General features: G+C 57.0%; 1 protein-coding gene and 1 long non-coding RNA gene across 2 annotated transcripts in view; one reads left to right on the top strand and one right to left on the bottom strand.

The window, feature by feature from the left end:
- The window catches only part of LOC138417091 (uncharacterized), a 28,222-nt gene that overhangs the window by 5,660 nt on the left and 1,582 nt on the right, over positions 1 to 20,980 (top strand). Inside the window, exon 2 of the long non-coding RNA XR_011247989.1 lies at positions 2,420 to 2,510. This is a non-coding gene — a long non-coding RNA (uncharacterized lncRNA). The remainder of the gene's footprint in view (positions 1 to 2,419; positions 2,511 to 20,980) is intronic.
- CDH4 (cadherin 4) overlaps positions 6,813 to 20,980 on the bottom strand; it is a 478,160-nt gene continuing 463,992 nt past the window's right edge. Inside the window, exons 9-16 of the mRNA XM_069546793.1 lie at positions 18,915 to 19,100; positions 14,547 to 14,800; positions 13,901 to 14,043; positions 13,237 to 13,470; positions 12,178 to 12,411; positions 11,845 to 11,984; positions 11,019 to 11,183; positions 6,813 to 10,420 (exon numbers count right to left, since the gene is read on the bottom strand). Of these exons, the coding sequence (XP_069402894.1) occupies positions 10,214 to 10,420; positions 11,019 to 11,183; positions 11,845 to 11,984; positions 12,178 to 12,411; positions 13,237 to 13,470; positions 13,901 to 14,043; positions 14,547 to 14,800; positions 18,915 to 19,100 (1,563 nt within the window). The 3' untranslated portion in view covers positions 6,813 to 10,213. The remainder of the gene's footprint in view (positions 10,421 to 11,018; positions 11,184 to 11,844; positions 11,985 to 12,177; positions 12,412 to 13,236; positions 13,471 to 13,900; positions 14,044 to 14,546; positions 14,801 to 18,914; positions 19,101 to 20,980) is intronic.

A 20,980-nucleotide genomic window follows, 5' to 3' on the forward strand; every position in this document is an offset into this window, starting at 1 on the left:
ATGGGAAGTTTTTGTGCCAATCTACAGATTATAATCTAGGAGGCAGCTTCTCAAAGGGCTCTGAGGATGTCTCAGAGATGAGGGGAGGGTCAGCATAAGTGATCTTTTAAAAAATTATCTATTTTTGGTGGCACTGAGTTTTTGTTGATGCCCGTGGGCTGGTCTTTTCTTTAGGGTGGCTTCTCATCTCAGAGCATGGGCTTTAGTAGTTGTGGCTCAATGGCTTTAGAGCACAGGCTCAGTATTTGTGGCCCACGGGCTTAGTTGCTTTGTGGCATGTGCAGTCTTCCCAGACCAGGGATCGAACCTGTGTCCCCTGCATTAGCAGGCAGAGTCTTATCCTCTGTACTACCAGGGGCGTCCATGTATGTGACTTTGTTCGTGAGATGCAGGCAGCCAAGCACACAGCTTGGTGGGAGGTAACTGTTGTCTTTGAGTGGGTCTCTAGTTAATGGTTTTAGTGCTTTTCTCAGTATGGGAAGAGGCAAGAAACTGGGTTCCTAAGATTCTCTCCTAGAAATATCTGACTACCTGAAGCCCAGTCCTGCCAGTTTCCCCAGAGCACAAAGCGCCTTGCCCTGGTCTTTGTCGTGAATTCCTGTTGGGCTGTGCTGCAAGTCAGCAACTGTGGTGCTGGTGACTTGATTCTTGTAGGACTGGGTGGCGGGCAAGGGTCTTTGTGTACAGTCCCCTCCCTTTCGGCCTGGATTTCCACGCAGAGTTGGGATGCATTTCATGACCAGTTTGTCCCCCTGGGCTCATTCTCTGGTCAGGTGAGGATTTTGTTGCTGGGCACTCGATGTGCTGTTACTGGACCACACCCTGTTAACAGTAGTCAAGCCTTTGGGCCACCCAGAGGTCCTTCTCATGGTCCTCCTGGGTTCCCATGTGAGAAGTCCTAGGGCCCAAGCTGAGCAGGCAGAAAGCAGACACATGCCCTGAGATATGTCCTCAGGCCCTGAAATGGCCTGGTCCATCTCTTTTTACCACTTGAGGTTGACCAGCTGCCCTGGGTAACCAGGGACCCTCTTCCTGCTAACAGAATGGCGCAGGGCAGGGGCTGGCACCCACCATCCTGCAAAGGGCGTGTGAAAGACCTGCTGGATTGCTCCAGGCATAGTCACTGGGCCTTCATGTCCAGCATCCTCCCCCGACTTCCTCCATATCTGTAGCCTGGTCCCCAGCCCAGAGACAAGTCCTGTAACTTCCCAAGAGAGGCTGAGAATTCAGGTTTTCTTTCTTTCTGCAGAGTTGGAGGGGTGGGGTGTGGGTGACTGGCCCCGCGTGGCTGTAGGCCCAGCTGATCGGAGCCCAACTATGCCGTCTCCTCAGCTGCTCTTGACTGCCAGCCTCTAAGTTTCCATGGCAACCGTTCCAGAAATTTTAAAGGAAGGAAAAGTCTAAGCTGCCAGCACAGACCCACTCCTGGCTCCAGGTGCAGAGTGCTCACCTCCTACCCCCTGCCTGGCCACTGGGGCCAGCATGCTTCTGGAAGTTTCTTGCCCCCTCCCTAAGTCACCCCCAGAGTCTTCTACAGCGTTTGGTGGTGGGTGGAAGTCTCAGTCAATAGGGCCAGGATGCAGGGCCCACCAGCTGCCTGGTTGGTTGGTGAAGGGAGATGGTGCCTGTTTGGTGAGCAAACACCTGTGCACACCCTGTGCACACCCTGCTTGCGTGCTGACCATAGCACTCATCCCTGGGGGCTGGCCCTGCAGTGTGGGTCCCCTGGGTGCCTGTGCGCCCCTGGGCACTCTGAAATGCTCATGGACACTTGGATTTTATCTCCTCTCAGTTCATCTTCGTCTTCCCAGCCACCCACTGGGCAGGTGGTGTTGGCCCAGAGACCTTTAGGGAACTTATCCAAGGTCAGAAGCTCCAGGAGGAGCCAAGCTGGATTTTGGCCAGGCTCTGGCTACACACTCACTGCTGCCCCAGGGAGGCGGGGGGGCCTGGTTAACGAGTCTCGTCAGCTGGGGTGCCAGCTCCTTTGAGTCAGGCCATGCTTGCTGCTTGGAGCACAGTGGGGCCAGCCAGGGCGATCACTGCCCCGCCAAGATGTAGAGACAGATTGGGGGAAAACTCGCGGTAAAACCGCGAACATTCAGTAGTGAAGTTGTTGAAGGAATCCCATAAGGATGCAGACGGTGAGAACTGAAGGACCATCTTGTCTGGGGAGCTCTGTGCACAGAGGAATCCGAGGGTTGAGGACCATGAGAGCCTCCCAGGCATGCAAGGTGGCAGGCTGCTCACATGGAGCCCCGGCTGCTGGGCCCCCTCCCCACTGCCTGGCCCAGCAGGGGAGGGCTAGGAGAAGTGGTGTCCCCGTGGCAGGAGCTCAGGAGGGCCAGACCTCTCCTCTCTCTGCCGCAGTTCTTGTGTTTGAGGTAAGTTCCCAAGCAGGTGATTTATTTCCAAACAGGCAGAAGTTCCCATGGGCGCTTCCTGAGGCCACACGAGGCAGGGCCAGGCAGCTGAAAGTCAGCACCGCGGACAGCGCCCTTCAGCCGCATGTGAGTCAGGACAGCTGTGTGTGTGTGTGTGTGTGTGTGTGTGTGTGTGTGTGTGTGTGGTGGGGCGGGGTGGGGACAGGGTTGGTGGGCATTATTTGGGGTGGGGCGGAGATAGAGCATGTGGGTTGGGAGGGAGGGCAGAGGGAGTGGACATGACAGGCTGTGGGCAAGTGACCCGACACCCGGCCATCCCCTGCCCCTTTAGTGAGTATCCAGGGTCTCCTGCTTCCTCAGGGTCAACCGTGAGGACCCTTATTTGGTGAGGCCTGATGCTGTCCAGGTGAGTCAGTGTTTAGGAGGCCCCCAGGCTTCAGAGTGTCCCGCGCTCCAATCCAACGCCTGACGGCCTGGGTCAGGATGAGCTTATTGCCACTCAGGCTTCTGGGGAGCTGCTGGCCAGGGTGGCAGGTGTAGGGAGTGCAGGGTGGCCATCAGGCCCTCTCATTCCATCTCACCTCCCAAGGGGAATGACTGAACTACTCACCCCACTTTGCTCAGGGGCCCTTCCATCTCTGATGAGGCTGCTTCAAGCTGTGCTGTGGAGGGTCGAGAGAGAACTCTGCTTGTGCCCAGGCACTACCCCTCTTCCCCAGACTGAGGTGCTTCAGGGCTGTGCTTGAGAGGCCTGCCCTGGGCGCCATGGGGGTGGGTCCAGTGAGCTGGCAGCACCCCTGCCCTTGTGGATGGGCCTGCTGGGACAGATCTGTGGCAGCTGAGCCCTCCTTCACCTCCCTCACCTGGCTCTGGGCTGTTGGGATGGGGGCAGCTCCCGGGGGCATATCCCTGAGCAGATGGGGGAGGACTGTGTGCTGGGGGAGAGGGCGATTAGGGGTTGAGAGAGGATGGGAGAGCAGGAAGGGATAGCCAGGAGAGCTTAGGAGGGCTGAGAGTGCTCTGGGCTCTTGTGAGATAGCACCCAGCCTGTGTTTATCAGTTAAAATTGGGTTCAGGGTGAAAGTTTATTTTTTTCTTAAGTGAAAATTTTACCGAACTCAGGTCTGGCTGCTCACTGCTTAAAAATCAATACTGGAGTGGCACGTATTGGCAGGAATGGAAATGGTGCTTTCAATCAGGAAACCAGCAATCTGGGGAGGAGGGACTCTGTCCCCCAAAACGGAGTCCCAAGATTCTGCTTGGCCATGAGCGTTTTAAGGGGGAAAGAGGAAGTGAGGTCAGTTAATCATGGAGACGGGGGCCGGCCCCCACTGTCTGCAGGCTCGTTGGCTCCTTGTGATCTTTCCTTGGTTGCTGTCTTGTCCATGCACTTTGTTCATGAGATTACTGAAGGGGGAAGCTGGGATAGAGTCCCGGTCATCTATTAATTGCTTAGTCTTCCTTTCTGTGTCTTTGATCCATGGAGAGAACCAACAGGTTAGGCCAGGGGTTGTGTGATCAAAGATTTGAAAGGTGTGCTTGGGCCAGAGATGAGCAGAGCATGGGGGTGCCTGGTTTGAGATTAGTGACAATATAGATTTCTAAAGTGACAAGGCCAAAGGGCCTCCTGCAGAGAGTTCTTTCTTGCAAAGAGCTGCTTTCAAATCCCCACTTGTCGGAGAATTATTCCATTTCTGTGGGATCAGGGGTGAAGTCCATCTTGTGTAACTTCTGTATGTTGACATAGTGAAAGTGAAAGTTTCTCAGTCACGTCCCACTCTTTGCGACCCCATGGACTATACAGTCCATGGGATTCTCCAGGCCAGAATATTGGAGTGGATAGCCTTTCCCTTCTCCAGGGGATCTTTTCAACCCAGGTCTCCTGCATTGCCGGCAGATTCTTTACCAGTTGAGCCACAAGGGAAGCCCAAGAATACTGGAGTGGGTATCCTATCCCTTCTCCAGCGGATCTTCCCAACCCAGGAATTGAACCAGGGTCTCCTGCATTGCAGGTGGATTCTTTACCAACTGAGCTGTCAGGGAAGCCCTGCATGTTGACAGAGGGCGCCATACTCTCAGAGTGGAAGCTATTGACCTGGGTGTGTAGCATCTTTTTGCTGACGATTTTAGTCGTGTGTCGACACTGAGTCCATGACTATGTAGTATTCATTAGCTGCTGGAGCTACTCCTTTGTGACTCTGGGAGGCCTGGGAGACTCAGCTTTTCTGCAGAGAGAGGCAGGGGGTGTGGAGGGGCCTTTGTCTGTGTGTGTCGGGGGAAGGAGGGGTACAGGGTTCTGCTGGGTTCCAAAAGCAGCTCGCGGGGGTGCAGTTGCTCACCAGTCTGTCCATCCGTAGGCCCCGCCGGCATCAACCTGGGGTTCTCATTTAGTCCTGAGTCTCCGCTCAGTCCCTTATCACCCCCTCCTGGGACATGTGACTGCCTCCTCTCATGGTGTCTGCTTTCCACTGTGCCCTGATCACCCCCCGTCCGTCCCACTTGACCTCTCCCTGAGCTCCGGACCGTCTTGCTGCCAGCCCAGGGCATCCAGCCACAGGCCAGAGCTGAGTGCGGGTCCTCCCCACGCCTGGGCCGAGCTGGAACAGGGCCTTTGTGAGGGTCAGTCCACCGCCTGCCCCCCACACCCTGCCCTCACCCACACCCTGCCCTCACCCACACAGCCGTCTCCTCGTCTCTTGGCCCTGTTCTCTGTCACTCTCCGAGCCTTGGCTCCTCTTCTTCTCAGGCTCCTCTCTCGTCAAGGAAGCTTTCTCGTGGGTAGGCATCGGATTTGTGGTGGGGGGCTGCCATGTGGCTGGGGCATATGGAGGGCCAACCTGTATCACTGCCTCCTGTGGCCTCCTGTGAGCATCCCCCAGCACGTTGGTCCCAGAGTCTGCCCCTTCCCCCAACTGCTGGCTGAACCCGGCCTCCTTGATGGAGCAGCAGAGGCCCCAGGGGCTTTACCAGTGCTCACCTGTGAACTGACTTCTCTGACTGCCCTCCTGGGCCTGTATCCACATGTAGGCGAGGATAGTGACCTCTCTCTGGCAAAATGACCCAAGGAGAGGCCCTGGGGTCAGAGAAGGGGCTGCCTGGCTTCCAAGAGACCCCAGCCTGGCCTTTGTGGTTGTTCGAGCCAGGCCTTTGCTTTGGGGACAGCCAGGCCTCTGCCTCCAATCCCATGGATTGGGATTTCCCAAGCAAGAATACTGGAGTGGGTTGCCATTTCCTCCTCCAAGGTATTTTCCCCACCCAGGGATCAAACCCATGTCTAACCCTCATCTCCTGCTCGGGTCTCTTGCATTGTAGACAGATTCTTTACCTGCTGAGTAAAGAATCGGCTGAGCCACTTGGGGAGCTGGGAGGAGTGACCTTAAGCAGAATGATCCCACCCTGGGCATTGCCCCAGGGGTCTGATTACAAGGAGTTTGTGCCCCACCCCTCTTTGACTGCCTATCCCAGGCCCACAGCAGTTGCCTAATTGTGAATGTCATTTGCAGCAAGTGTTAACCGTGTCTGTGTGTGTCAGCTGCACCTGTGATTAGCTGTGATTTGAGCCCCAGAAAGGCCTGGTGGGGGTGGTTGGGGCTCCCTCTGCGGGTCTGACTGCATCACTTAGTTCTGGCTGAGCTGGGCACCCCTCAGCCTTTTGGAGCTGCTTTCCTGAGGCTGGCAGAGTCCCAGCGAGTCCAGCAGTGTCCCTGTGGGTCCCCTGGGTGGCTCTGTGACCAGCAAAGTGTGAGCCAGTGCAGCTCAGACTCAGGTCAGTAGTCAAGCGCAGGCTGCACTGTGAGAGCATCTGAGGACTGGACCCACTTGCCTTAGGGTTTCTGGCCGGCATGGGGCTGGGGCTGCAGTTTGGGCTGGAATGAAGAGCCCCTGTGGTGGGGAGAAGGTGCGGGGCGCACAGAGAATCAGAGGGGCAGGAGAATCCTAAAGCTGATGCAGGCCTTTCCTGCTGTTACGAAGGTATGTCTGCCAAGGCAGCAGGTGGGACGCACCTTGTTTAGCAGTTTGTTAGCTTGGTTTATACCTTCTAGGAACGTATATCTATCTAACCATTTTTAGATGCATGGCACTTGGGTCTTGTTTGTCCACACCCCTAGGCCTGACCCGTGTGAGGAGCCTGGTTCTGTTGAGGGCTGTGCTCGGAGCCCAGAATGGAGCCCGAGACACAGTGGGTGCTGAGATGTTTGCTGAGCGAGCAAGTCCCACTCCTGACACCAAAGCCCCTGTGTTCATCCATCTGCCGTTTACAGGGACACTCGAAGAAAAACCAGGGTGAGGCCGACTGCGTAAAAGGGGGGCTTTATTTACTCCCCTGCAGCAGCGTCCGCTCCCGCACATGACGACCCTGCGGAGCCACTGCTCAGTGTGGAACCAAGACCGCCTGGCACTAAAAACACATTGAAAACATCAACGCTCTTCCCTTTTTTTCCTTTTTTTTTTTTTTGGTACAAAATGATACAAACAACAATACAAAATAGTTGTGCTGTTGACAATTACAAAAAAAGTTGGAACATTTGTCTAACTGCGCGATGCTCAGTTGCAGTGAGAATACGTCATACTCCAGTATCTTTCCCCAGAACAACCACAGTCATGCGGGCTGCTACACATGTTGTCCATTGTCAAAAAGAAACATGCAAAAAAAAAAAAAAAGATCAGAATGGAAAAAGGAGAGAGAAAGGAAAAGCGAAACGCGTTCCAATTATACACAGAGGTGGTCCCCCCACGGATCCTGGCATCGTGGGGCCTGTCGTATATACACCACGTGGCCAGGGGCTGTCTCACAGGGCGCTCTTCGTGGGGGAGACTGTGTTTGCTTTTTTGGTGTTCCTTTCAGCCATGACAAAACCCAAGACTCCCCTCCCTGACATTTCCCCTCAGAGAGAACAGAGTTGTCTCGAAGGCCCGGATGGGTCAGTGGTGCTCACAGTAGGGAAGCCTGATGGCTGGCGGGTACCCTGACACTCTGGCTGTGGAAGGCCTGGCGCCTGGGTGTTCTAACACGTGAAACGGAAGGCCGGCTGGGCCTTGGGGAAGGGCTGCCAAGGCCTGATAGGCTTGGGGCTCCGGGCGGGGGATGCCTGCTGCCCGAGACTGGAGTGTCCTTGTAGGTGAGTCCTGGTCACAAGAACAGAAATCTCTGTGGGCACAGGACTTGCCCGAGCACCTCGCCAGCGCCGAGTCCAGGCCTCCTCTGGCTGCACCCCCTGGTCTGGACCCGTCGCATCTACAAGCTACATGAGAAACGTTTGACACTGACTGTGTAGCTAATGCTAACTGTTGGTTGGGACAGAGTTCCCGGATGCTTCTGGGAGAGGGTAGGGGTCTCCAGAGGCTGTCTGGGATGGCAGTGAGGAGGGGCTGCTCTCCAGCTGCCTGGGAGCAGGGATTGGGCCTGTGTAACACAGACAGATTGCAGGGTGGGGGCCTGGCAGTGATGAGAGGAGGAGGAGAGGAGCTGCAGGGAGGCTGGGGGGCTGGTGTTCAGGACAACGAGCTGTGGGCTGGGCCTGGCACCCCATCCCTGGGGTGAGCCCAGGACCCTGGGGACCCAAAGAGGCTTCAGGAGTCCAGTGGGGAGAGTCCACAGCTGTCTGGATCCCCTACCCCATATTCATACTTAGAACTTTGACTGCAAAAACAAACATGAGATTCCAGCTCACATCTCACCAACCCTGAGGACACTAGCAGTCCTCAAGTGGCCACGTCCCCAGGTGCTGGGACAGTCCTCATTGGCTGTCTGAACCCGAGCGATTTGCATAGCAGGTAGGGGGTATCCCCAACCTCGGCAGGCTACCCACTTAGGTCTATGAGATGGGCTGTCTGCCTGGGGGCATCAGCACATGACCCAAGCAGCCGCTGCCTCTGTCTACCTGTCCCTTCGTCCCTCCTTGGGCCATTGTGGACGAGGTCAGGATGGACCTGCCTTCCTCAGGCCACAAGCCGAGTTGCCTCCCCAGCTCAGCTCAGCCCTGGGAGAGTGGATGGAGTTAGCGAGGAGTTTGGTTTGGGGAAGACCCTGACGTCCAGTGGGGACACACCCAAGCGGATCACACACACGCACATGTGTACACTCAAGTTCATCCTCGAGGCTGAAGCTGTTTAGAAAAGAGGATGACCATGGCGTTGGGGGCAGGCCACGGGTAGGGGTGTGGACCAAAGACCCTCTCCGTGGAGAACACGGGGAGTATGTGCACCCCTGTCCCAGGTCCTCTGGAGGCCTGACCCCAGGAGCAGACCCAGGGTGGGGCTCCAGGGCAGGCCTGACGCCAAGTCCTGCTGGGGAGCCGAGAGCAGGTGAGGATTCCCCTGGAGGGGCCTCTCCAGCCAGCCCAGGTGCCTTCACACCAGACAGGCTATCCTTGGGTGATGCTTGGGGGAGAAGCTGCCCCAGGGCATTTTCTCACCCGTTTCCCTCTAGCTGCCCACCCCCTGCAACCCTGGCAAACACAGCAGGGGCTCCGGTGGGTCCTTGGGACGCAATGCCTCTTGCTGTCCTGTGGAACTGAGCCTGGAGTCTGGCTTGAGAGTCACACTGCCCATCAAGAGGGCACTTCCAGGTGTGAGAGCTTGAGCAGTTAACTGGTCCAGCAGCTGCTGGGGGCTCACACCAGTCCAAAGGAAAGGAGACTGTTCCGGCGGGCGTGGTGCAGACACGTGTGGGATGGACCGCACAGACGATGAGACTGTCCCGGCATTGGAGCAGACTTCTGCCATCCTCGTCAGCTCCCGGGCTCCAGAGACCAGTCCAGAGGGGCAGAGCTGGGGCAGACCCCAGAATCTCCCGCTGGCTGTGCTGGTTTCTGGACCCCAAGTGAGCATCAGCTGTCCCTGTGGTCGGTGCAGCCCTGCCAGTGGCCAGAGATATCCAGAGCCTTCAGGGGCTGGACTGGTGAGTGTCTGGGGGCTTTTGACATGGGGTCTCTTGGGAGTCTCATTGAGAGGGTGGAGGGCTCATGCCAGGGGTTGGTGGGATGGTGGCTGGTTTTGGTTGTGGCTTCTTGGGACACCATACTCTCTTGGACCAAAGATAGTGGGGACCTGGGTGTCTTTCAGGGTCATAGTTGGCCCTGGGGGAGGCCTAATGATTGACTGGGGGGCCCTGGGCAGCCATGGGGGACATCAGGGACGGCTCCAGCTGTTTCCAGCTTCTGGGAGTCAGGGCAAAAGTCAGAGTGCACAGTGGGTCTTGGGTCCACGGGCTTGGCCCACACCCAGGGGACTCGCTGCTGCAGAAGCTGAAGGTAGGTCTTTGAGCTGACCTGGGGACCCCATGGGATAGGAGACCCTAACTGGACAGCAAAGCATGAGGACTCAGAGGGGCTGATGGGGTTTGGACCCGTTGTTCTTCTTTGTCAATTGTCAAGCGAGTCACCCATTTGTTTTCTTGATAAAAGATCCAGAAAAAGAAAAAAGGACACATTCTTTCCAATTCCTTAATTGGTGCCTTCAGAGCTGGGACTAGCCAGGGCTGGGGGCGCTCAGGACCGGGTGGGGGGGCCTGTCTGCTTGCTTTTAGTCGCTCCTGAGTTTGAGGGAATCTGATACATGTACCAAAAGGCACTTTCATTTTTTTTTTTTTAAACAGTGCTTCTGTCCTAAGAAATTCAAGTTAAGACAGAGTGCCTCTTGCTCTCCTCAGTGCTGAGTCAGCCGCGGGTCAAGTGTTCATGCCAGACAGCTGGGGCGGGGGCAGGGCGGGGACCCCCACCACTAAGTGACATGGCCTTGGGGGTCGGGAAGGCCCGTTGCCTCCTCCAGTCCTGCTCCTCCCGTCCGTCCGTCCGTCCATCCATCCTTGCATCCAGCAGGGAGGCTCGTTAATCCTCCTCACCGCCTCCATACATGTCCGCCAGCTTCTTGAATCTGGGCCCCCAGTCATTCAGGTAGTCGTAGTCCTGGTCTCCGGAGCTGGAGGAGTCCAGGGAGCTGACGGAGCCCGCTGTGGAGCCGCTGCCCTCGTAGTCAAACACCAGCAGTGAGTCGTACGGGGGCGCCGTGGGATCATTGTCAGCTGCGCGCAGTCCCTGGGGCCACAGAAACGGGGTTAGAGTGCAGCCGGGGGACTGGAGATGTGGGGTGGGGCCCTGCAGTAGGTGCTCAGTAAGTGCTGCTCCTGCATGTCCGTGAAGGTGTCTCAGAGCTCAGAGTACAGCAAAGTTTACAGACTGGCCTGGCAGGGGAGGCGGGGTGTGGGGAGGTGGCCACACACTGGCTTCGCCGTCCCCCTCTTTCCCACAAAGGAAGATGCGGCAGAGGTGGGGCGCACCCTTGACGCCCGTGGACTTGTCAGGTGGGCACCTTGGGGTCAATATCAAGACTAGGGGGGATGAGCAAAGGCAGGGACCCTGTTGGCTGGAACTTCAAATCCCAGGTGTCAGGAGAGGGACTCAAGTGTGTGGTCAGATGGCTGCTCTGGATGAATGCCCACCTCCTAGGCCATTCCCAGTGAGGATCCTGAGGGGAGGGGCTTGACCTGCCTGCCCCTGCCACACCCCCAGGCAGGGCTCAGTGAACCCAGGTCTGACTCTGCCTCCTCATACCACCCCCTCCTCACAGAAAAGTGAGCTTTTCTGGTCCATGTGAGCAAGTGTGCCCATCCCACCCCCACACCGGACCACCCACCTCGTTGATGAAGTCGCCGATGTCTCCCGGGTGGGGCACCATGGGCCTGACTGGGTACTGGGGTTCGGCGCCCACGGGCCTCTCGTCCACCCGCCGCACCCCAGGGGCCTTGCTCAGCACATGCTCCATGGCTTCTGGCTGCTGTAGCTGGCTGAGGTCGTAGTCCTGGGGGGGGGGGGGTGGAGTCAATGAGGGGGCCCAGGTGGGGGTGGGGGTGGGGGACAGCAGGCAGGGACGCCAGGGAGGTCCATGGGGTGCATCCTTGCCTGGGTCTATCACCTGGTCTGTCCTTTCTGAAAAGCTTGCCTTGCCTCTGTCCATCAGATCCTGTCTGTCCTCAAGGCACACGTGGGGCCTGTGCCCCCAGCCCTCCCCAACCCGGGTCCACCCCTCACCTGCTCTGTACCACGTCCCTGACCTGGGACTGGTGTTACCCCACTTCGCAAGGGTCCCTGAGCTTTCCTGGGGTAAAGTGAAAGACGCTCAGTCTGACTCTTTGTGATCCCCATGGACTATACTGTCCATGGAATTCTCCAGGACAGAATACTGCACTGGGTAGCCTTTTCCTTCTCCAGGGAATCTTCCCAACCCAGGGATTGAACCCAGGTCTCCCACATTTCAGGCGGATTCTTGACCAGCTCAGCCTGGTAAGACTCACCCTAAATCCCCAGTGAGGCCCGCCCAGCAGCTCCCAGGTCCCCCTCAACGAGCCCTGGGATGCAGGGTGGCACCGGCCTGGGGTCAGTGGCTGAGGGAAGTGCGGGTGGGGGCACAGGGCCCCCCGTGGGTGTGCTTGGCGGGGCCGGGAGGGCCCCCACAGCCTCACCTGGTCCTCCTCGCCACCCCCTTCCTCGTCGTACTTGAGGATGTTGTCCCGCACATCGTCCTCGGGGTCGATGAGCAGCTGCTTGGTGTGCCGCTCCTTCTCCCGCCGCTTCATCCACACAACGAAGAGCAGGACCATGGCTGTGGGGTGGGGCTGCTGTGAGCAGGCTGTGTGTGTGTGCACACTCGGGGAGTGTGCGGAAGGCGGGCACGTGTGGCCACTAGGGCCCGTGTCTATTGCTGCGCCCCTAGTCTGGATCGGGCTTGTGGCAGACTCTGGTGGGTAGGATGCTGCGCCCCCCACCTCCCCCTGGGACCCGTCAGCCGCACTCACTGAGGAGCATGACGATGCAGATAAGGATGGCCACGATGGCACCCGTGCCCAGCCCGGCCGCTGCCACTGCGCCCACGGTGGTGCAGTCGCCGTTGTCGTCGCACGGGCACACCTTGACTTTGATGATGGACGTGTGGGACAGCGGCGGGTTCCCCGAGTCTGTGACAGTGATGGGGACGTCGTACACCCCGGCCTCCAGGTGCAGGACGCGCAGGCTGAGCTGGGCGTAGTCACCTGGGTGGGGGCGGGGTGCGCTTTGCTCAGTGGGCAGCCAGCCCTCCCTCCTGAGCGAGACGAACACAGGCAAATAGGCAAAGGCCCGGCCTGTCTGGCTAAGACACACGTAGACACACACGTACATGCGCACACACATACCACACACCATCTGTCGTCCTGTAAGGTTAAGAGACTTGGCGATTCAGGAATAGAGCAATTCCAACACGTAGGATGAAGGAATTGTTTCCTTAATAAGGAAAGCGTTCTATCAAGTCAATTAGGAAAAAAAAAAAACCCATTCCAAAGAAAAATAGTGAAGGACATTGACCAGCTAATTCACAGAAGCAAAAAACGGCAAATAGATGAAAAAATGTCCACTGGTAGTTATAAGATGCAAGTGGAAACAGGGATTTTGGCTAGGAAACTGGAAAAATGATTTTAAAACAATAATGTTGTGTTGGCAAGGGTTTGGGGAATGAGTAAATGCTATCAGAACTCCAGAACTCGGAAGCCCTATCCACCAAGGCCATGGCTAGGAAAGCGCCTCAGGGAACACGTGGTGGTGGTGGGGCCCATTGTTTGATGACTGGCTCGGGGAGTGGTCTCCATCACTTGGAGCTCTTTAAAGGACAAGGTTGGGGCCTGCCTTTGGGCCTCCTAGGTGGCTGAGCCCTGGAGCAGGCAGGGCCCCTGCCCTACAGAGAAGGCTGCGTGGCCCCTGTGAGACTGGCTCCCGACTCCACTGCTTCCCTGGAGACAGGCCGGGTGGGGCTGCCCTCCGGACTCGATCTGACTTTCTGGACGGCCGGGCAGCCAGTGGGCAGGTGCCTCAGGCGGGCTCACCATTAAGGCGGGTGACGGTCCAGTTGTTGCGCACACTCGCCGGGACAAAGGGCAGCTCGAAGACATAGGGCCCGATGTTGGGGTCCACGTCAGCATCAGCCGCTGTGATGTTGATGGCATTGAGGCTGGGCTTCTCACAGACCTGCGCCTCCTTGGGCAGCAGCTCGGGGGCGTTGTCGTTGATGTCGATAAGATAGATTTGGAGGGTCCCGGTACCACTGGCCGGGGGGATCCCTGTGGGTTGGACATGGGCAGTCACGTGGTCACTCCTGGGCCCCTGAGCCCAGGCCTGCCCAGGACACACCCCATGGCCCCACACACTGACCCTGCTGTGTGATATACACAGCGACTCAGTTGTAGACCATGTATGAGTGCACACGCCTGCTGACTACGGTCATCCTGGAGCTCCCAAGCCTAGCCCCTGCCTCAGTGCAGGCCCACGGTGTGGGTGGACTGGTGCTGGCTGGCCAGAGCTGCTCCCTCTGTCCTCTGTTTGCTGACCGTGGTCCTGCCTTTTGGTGGCATCTCCAACCTGACAGTAACAATCGTGTTTTTTGGCTGAGGTGGGCTTCAAATGGATGAGGGAGGGGCTCCGGGCACCAGTGGCCGAGGGGACCCAGCTCACAGCTCCCTACCCAGCACATCTCCCTGCCCCCTGGCGCACCGTTGTCAGCTGCCAGGAAAGTGGCCTCGTAGACGTTGTTCTTGATGTAGAGAGACTCGCGGTCAAGCACGGCTGCCGTGCTGATCTGGCCGTTGGTGGCGTTAATGTGTAGCCAGTTCGCTGGGTCCGAAAGCTTTGAGTATCTGCAGGGAGGAGGAAGGGTGAGGCGAGGGGCTGGGGGAGCCCCTCCTGCCCGCCCGCTTGCACCCTGAGCTCACCGGGGCCTCCCACTTGGGCTGGTGACAGCAGTGGCTGGAAGTCCCTGAGGAGGATGGGCTACTTAACCTCGCAAGAACCCTGGGAGGCAGATTCTCCTATCACCCCCCTTTACAGAGGGGAGACGGGGGAGCAGAGAGGCTGGTGACTTGCAAAGTCACAAAGCTTGGGAATGAGAGGTGGGATCCAGACCCAGTCTGATGCCAGATGTGGATGAATGTCCTTCAAGCTTTTCCCACCATCTTGTGGGAGGGCAGCCTGGCGGCTGGTGATCCAGCTGTCCCCGGACTGGGCCTCCCTGCCTGGGGGTGCCCCTAAGCACCCACCCAGGACTTTTCAGGTCTCAGGTTTCACTGGGCACTTTAGGCCTCTTCTCCGTGGAGCACAGGGCACCCCATTCTCAGAGCCCGAGGATGCTCTGCGGGCCCACCTCACAGCCTGCTGCATGAACCGGTCGGGGTCCACTGCTGAGAACGTGGTGAGCATAGTGCCAGTGGGCACGCCCTCCTCCAGGCGGATCAGCTTGTGGTTGGAAGGGAAGTAGGGGGCCTCGTTGATGTCCATGACAGAGATGGTCACCCCCGCCGTGGACTGGAAGGACATCTGGATTCCGCTGGCCAGGGGCGCCTGGTTGGACACCATCACAGTCAGCATGAATGCTCTGTTCAGCTCGTAGTCGACTGCCTGGAATGAGAGGCACCAAAGAGGGGCAGCCAGCTTAGTGCCCATGGGGCTGCTTGGTCTGCACCTGCTAGCTCTGGGCCCCAGAGGCCAGTGCCCAGGAATGCCGTCCCCCAGCGTCTGTATCTGGCTTCCTTCAGGGTTAGGGCAGTGGGAGGAGAGAGAGAGTGGGGTTGAAGGACCTCGTACCTCACCTTCCACCCCCATGTCATGGAGTGGCAGCAGTTGGGCTCCCTGGGGCCACAGTTTCCCCAGGTCCCCCCAAGCCAGGCCTCCAGCTCTCATCCTACATTGGGAGTATGGAGCCCCCACCCTGTTCCTGATGCCCTGGGGGGTTGTTGTCTGTCCAAGCTGCCCACATGCTATGGTAGCTGCAGGGGTAGCCCCCAAGGATGTGTCCACCTGGAACCTGTGAATGTGCTCTTTGGGCACATAGGGTCTTTGCAGGTGTGATGCAGGTGAAGGTCTTGAGAGATGTTGTCCTGGATTGAGGTGGCCGCAGTCCAAGCATTGGTGCCTGGAAGTCAGGGGAGGGAGACTTGAGATGCAGGGGGGGCCAGGTGAAGGCAGGGAGGCGGAGGTGGGGTGGTACGGATCCAGCCAAGGACAGCACCAGGAACCGGACGAGGCTGGGGGGACCCTCCCAGAGCTGTGAGAGGACGTCCTTCAGTTGTCACCCAGCGGGTCAGGGGTGAGTTATAGGACACCAGCCCCTGAGGGCATGTGGGCCCTTCATCTCTGTGGGCTTGCAGGCCCTTCACCTCTGTGTGGGCCCCTGCATGAACATTCTTTCCAGTTCACACACGTCTTGGGTGTCAGGACCCTGACTGATAAGTGCTGGTGTGGTCTGCAAGGTGTGGCTGGCCTGTGGGGTCATCTTCACCTGTTGAGGAAGACTAAAGCTGCACAGAACTACCTGGGGCCCCAAGACGTGTAATTATTTGTGGCAGAGCTCGCAGCAGTCTCACTGGACAACAAGCAGCACGTCACACTGCGACTGCACTTGAATAATTCTGCTTGGATGCATGTGAGGAAGCATGTGCCCAAGAACGTTCACCACAGCATCCTCAGTATCGTTCATGGAGGATGCCCCGGTTTCCACGGCACTGGTGGGTGGACGAGCCGTGTCGACACAGTGGGGACACTTGCAGCTGTAAGAACCAGGGCAATGCACACGGAAGTGGTGAGACCTCCAGGATGGGTTGGTGAGCAGGAAAGGCAATGTCCTCCGTTTGCTGCCTCATGTGTAAAAGGGGGAGAGGAGTGTGGATTTGTGTATGCACCTGCTTGTAGAAAGAAATGCTGAAAAGAGGGGGAAAAAACCTCGTAAAAATGGTCACCCCCGAGCAGAGGGAAGGACCCGATAGAGGGGAGTCTGGGGGCATGAGTTTGCTGCATGCTTTGCCATATAGCTTTGATTTTTGGAGCCACATAAAGTCTTGTTGTTGTGGTTCAGTGGCTAGGTCGTGTTCAACTCTTTGCAGCCCCTTGGACTGCAGCATGCCAGGTTCCTCTGTCCTCCATTGTCTCCCAGAGTTTGCTCAGATTCATGTCCATTGAGTCGTGATGCTCAATGGTAGTACAACTTCCAAGAAAATAATGACTTCTAGTGACTAGGACAGTATTAAGATTGTGAGTCCTTCATGGGATTTATTCTGAGGACAACAGTTATTGCAGAAAAGTCTTAAATTCATTTGGTCTTCCTGGTGTTAACAGTGATGTTTGGTTTGTTATTTTTAAAGCTTTTTATGTACAATCGGTTCTCTATATCCATGGGTTCCACATCTGTGGACTCAACCAACCACCAACTGGAAATATTTGAAAAAAATTCCAGAAATTTCTGAAAGGCAGACCCTGAATTTGCCACACACAGGCATCTATTTACACAGCGTTGGCATTGTATCAGGTATCATAAGTTAAAATATATGTGAGTGTGTGCAGGTTGTGTGCAAATACTGTGTCATTTAATATGAAAGACTTGAGCATCTGTGGATTTTGGTGTCTCCCTGAGCTGGAGGTCCTGGGACCAGTCATCCCATGGACGCTGAGGGACAACTGTGTGTTGTAGGTTCAAGTAAACTAACAATTAACATTGTTTGGAGCCAACCAAGAGTTTCAGTGTAAGAGAGATGAGATCAAGTATAAAACGCAATGGAGTTAAGTAAAACCATCCCACGTTCAGTTTGGATGAAGTGTTCATGTGAATGAATGGGTGAAAGATTCGAGATGGTCAGGAAGCACGTGCTCTGAAATGCGGGACCAGATGTGCCATGAGGAAGCCATCGACAGAGCTGGCACCACGGACCCCGAGTCTGTGATAGGTTGGCGTTTGGGGGGGATGTTCTAGGTGTTGAGAAATTCAAGAGATGATGCAACCGAACACAGCCTTGGGACCCTTTTGGGATCCAGACTTGAAAAACGGCACAGCAAAGAGACGGTTTTAGGAAAATGGAGAGAAGTTAGGTGTGGACACATGCTGGAGACTGCAGAGGTGTGGTTGGCCGTGCCAGGGGCCGTAGCAGTACATAGTTAGGAGAACAGAGGAGGGGATCCTAAGGTCTGGAAGCATGGATAGAGCGACACTAGTAACCAGGGAATTGCAGTGCCAGGCGCGGGCACTCCTGTCTCTCTCACGGCTAAGTGCCCTTGGAAACGTCTGTGATAAGTACTGCAACACATCTCTGTTTAGAGGGGAATTGATGGCCTCGTGGGGCCGGTGGTCCCGTGAGACCAGTGGGTGCTGGAGGTGGGCCCCCTGCGTGCCCAGCTGAGGTGCCCCTGCCCTATCTGGACTCCCACCGCAGCTCAGCCTTGGTTTCTGTGAGCATGTAGTCATAATGCCTGGTGCATCAAACTCATGCCTTCTCAGCCTCTGTTACTAAACAAGCTATGGAGCACAGGAAGGAGTTTAAGAAGGAATCTAACTGGGTGGGCGTGGAAAGGGGGCTTAGGGTGCCTGCCCACAGGAGGGCCTAGAGGTGGCGGCAGAGATCGAGGTTCTGGGGCCGACACCCTCATCTCCTCCCTACTGTCCCCTCACCACCCCTGATGACCTTGGGGGGACCCTTATCCTCTGCAGGCATGGTCTTACCTGCCAATAGAAGGGGTGTCTCCCAGACCCCCCCACCCAGAGCCCCCAGTAAGGCATTTCATCCCTCATGGCACTAACCTCTTCATGGCTGAGGCCCCCCTGCCCCCTCCCCCAAGACCTGTGCGGCTGCCAGGTCTCCACCTCCTCCCCCAGGGCCCCCCTGAGTAAAATGGGGGCCACTCCGCTTGAATACACTGTTCCATAGAATTACAGTGATTTCGTCTGTGAGCAAGTCACTGGAGGAAGTGATCTTTCTCGCATGTGTGTGTCAGGTCGTATTCCTGGAGGACGTGGCATAATGCTGCGTTTGTGTTAAAACTGTGCCACCATGTGAGCAAAGACGCCGTCCAGAGGACGGTCATGGCTGGTAAAGTCCACAGGAGGGAAAGAAAAGCGTATTTGTAATGGGGAATCAATAATTAATTGTAATGGGGAAATCAATAGGTGATTTGCTCCAACCCTTCAATCAGAGCCTGACACACTCAGCTGGTCTCTGGCCAACATGGCCACGACCCCTTGCTCAAAGCCCAGGGCCGGTCTATGCCCCGAGAGGGAGTGGCCTGGTGTGGGTGCAGGCTCTTGGGGAGGGGGCACTAGAGCCTGTGGGGTGCCCGGGAGCCGCACTGCCCCCATGGTCAGGAGGCTCCAGGGGAAGCTGCTCTGGGAGCTGCAGGGGGAGGAGGGACTGCAACCCCTGAGCTGGCCTGCTCCCTGGTGTTCCCTCCTCCCTGACCCTCCTCCGGGCACCGGGTCACAGCTTGCTCATTGCCCCTGACAAGGCTTGTTGCCTCCTGAGGGGACGCAGGAGGGGCCGATTCTCGGCTTTCGAGCTTCTGGAGCTTCAGGCCGGGTGTGGGGAGACAATGGGAGAGTTCTCTCGTGGCGGGGCAGGGAATGGCAGGTCAGGCTGGCAGCGTCCTGGGGGTCATGTGACCGGTCCTTGTGCGGCTGCCTCTGACCCTGGCTCTTGGGGGTTCATCCTTTCTGTTGCGTCTGTCTTGGGGCGGGAAGTGAGGGAGTACCCACCTTAACCACGGTGACCATGCCCTCGTTGGTGGCGGGGTCTGTGCGGATGCTGAAGTGGCCCGAGGGGTCCCCACTGATGATGCGGTAGACGGCATTCCAGTTTGGGGAGAGCGGCTGATCTCGGTCCATCACCGTGAGGTTCGCCACCACCATCTCCACGCGGTTTTCCGGGACTTCCCCTGCGTACTGTAGGGTGTCAGAAAAGACAGTGTGACGAACCCACGTGGAAGCCTGGAGAGGCTGGAGAGCCCTCTGCCCACCCTGGGGGCTGCTCTCTGCCCTCAGCTGCTTCCACATGGTGATCCCCAGGGGTCGGCCCGTCCCACGTCTCTGCCGACCCAGGGGCGTCCAGAGAGGCCCAGACTTCTTTGCATACTGAGCCCTGCCTGTGACACCCCCACACCAGGCTGTTCCCCTAAGTCCCCTCACGCTGCCCTGCTCCGTGCAGCTGGGGACCAGTGCTGGTACCTGGGGCTTATGAGAGAGTAAAATGTGGTTGTGAGACGGGAAATGAACAGGAGAGGGCAGCAGCTGCAAAGGGCGTCCTGAACTGAATTCATCGCCCCTGGGTCCCTGGGGCCTGCGGTCAGCGGCTGCGGCTGGGCAGGCGACCAGTCACGGAGCCTTGGCCCTTTTTCTTTCCTGTCACAGCTCAGTTAGGGCTTCGAGCCATCCCCGTCAGTGAGTGTGGTTCACGTGGCAGCAGTGGTGATGGGCAGGCAAAGTGCGTGTGAGTGTGCGTGGCTATTGGTGCTGGTGCTGAGGTGCTGATAGAAAGCTGAGTGCCTCTCACCAGTGAGAATCACTGCTGTGCAGACATGGCCCAGCTCAAGAGAGTCCTGGGCTGGATTTATGCTCTGCGTCAGTCTTGAAATTCTTCCTAATTTGTGAATGAGGGCCCTGCATTCTTACTTTACACTGGACCTGCAAGTCATGTGACTGTCCTTTGACCACACAGTGTGCTCTTGAGCCACAAAAGCTGGGCACAAACCTGGACAAATAGCCCTGGCTTCCTTGTGTTCACAGCAGCGCAGCCCTAACCGTGGTTACTGACTTCCAGGTGAAGTTTATTGGAAAAGGGTATTTTAATTCATGCAGGTTTAATAAAGGTTCACAAAGAAGGGCCTTAAGCTGGTAAGTCTGGTTTAGGATTTTCTTGTCAGACTTCCTCTAGCCATCATGAGGTTTTAATTTAATTTCTGGGGTTTTCAGGCACAGGGAAAGCCTCCCCCATGCCCCATGGGATACTAAGGCAGATATTTGGGAAGGGAAGGATTTAAGGAGCGTTGGAATGGGATTTCTTGCCTTGCTGATTGGTAATCCAGAACCACTCACACCTACCCACCCCAGAGGCAAGTGGACTTACTGTTCATGCCTGGGCCTTCCAGTACAGCCCCAACTCCTCTCAAGGGAGGGTCATGGTAGCACAAGAGTTGGGGGGAACAGGGAAGCCCAGCGACCCCTCAGCTGGGCTGAGCAGACGGAGATGACAGAGCTTGCCCTCCACTCCCTGGGGGGCGCCAAGCCCCCGAGATGTTGCTCTGTGCCCCCTATTCAAGCCACGACTGGTCCTATCTCAGCTCAGGTCTGAGGACCTGCCCCCTCCTGCCACCTTCTCCCAGGGCCCGGGAGCCTGGTATGGCCGAGGGTGTGAACTGCAAGGGGAGTGCCCTGACCTGGCCCCTGCCTGGGGATCTGTCCTGGCAGCCCTGTCCAGCCAGGATGTAGTGGAGCCCTGCCCGCCTTGGGGCCTGAGGGCCTGAGTTCGCTTCTGTTGGGAAGTGACATTCTAATAATTTTAATATATATTTTTTCAGTTTCTTTGTTATTTGCAGTTGGGGTTTCCAGTCTCTTCTCTCCTCTCCACCCCGCACTTTCAGGCTCCTCTCTCTTCTCTTCATTTTTCCACATGTGAGGCCCTGGGGGCTCCACAGGGAGGAAAGTCCCGGCTCGGGGATATGGGCCGAGGGGGATGGAGCTCTGGGTGGCTGGTGCAAGGGGTCAGAGGTGGGGGCGGCATAATGTCCTGGTGATTTTAATCTTTGAAGTTTAGTTTCCTGTCCGGT

This window comes from Ovis canadensis, chromosome 13 (genome assembly GCF_042477335.2).
Source record: "Ovis canadensis isolate MfBH-ARS-UI-01 breed Bighorn chromosome 13, ARS-UI_OviCan_v2, whole genome shotgun sequence".
Taxonomy (NCBI): Eukaryota; Metazoa; Chordata; class Mammalia; order Artiodactyla; family Bovidae; genus Ovis; species Ovis canadensis.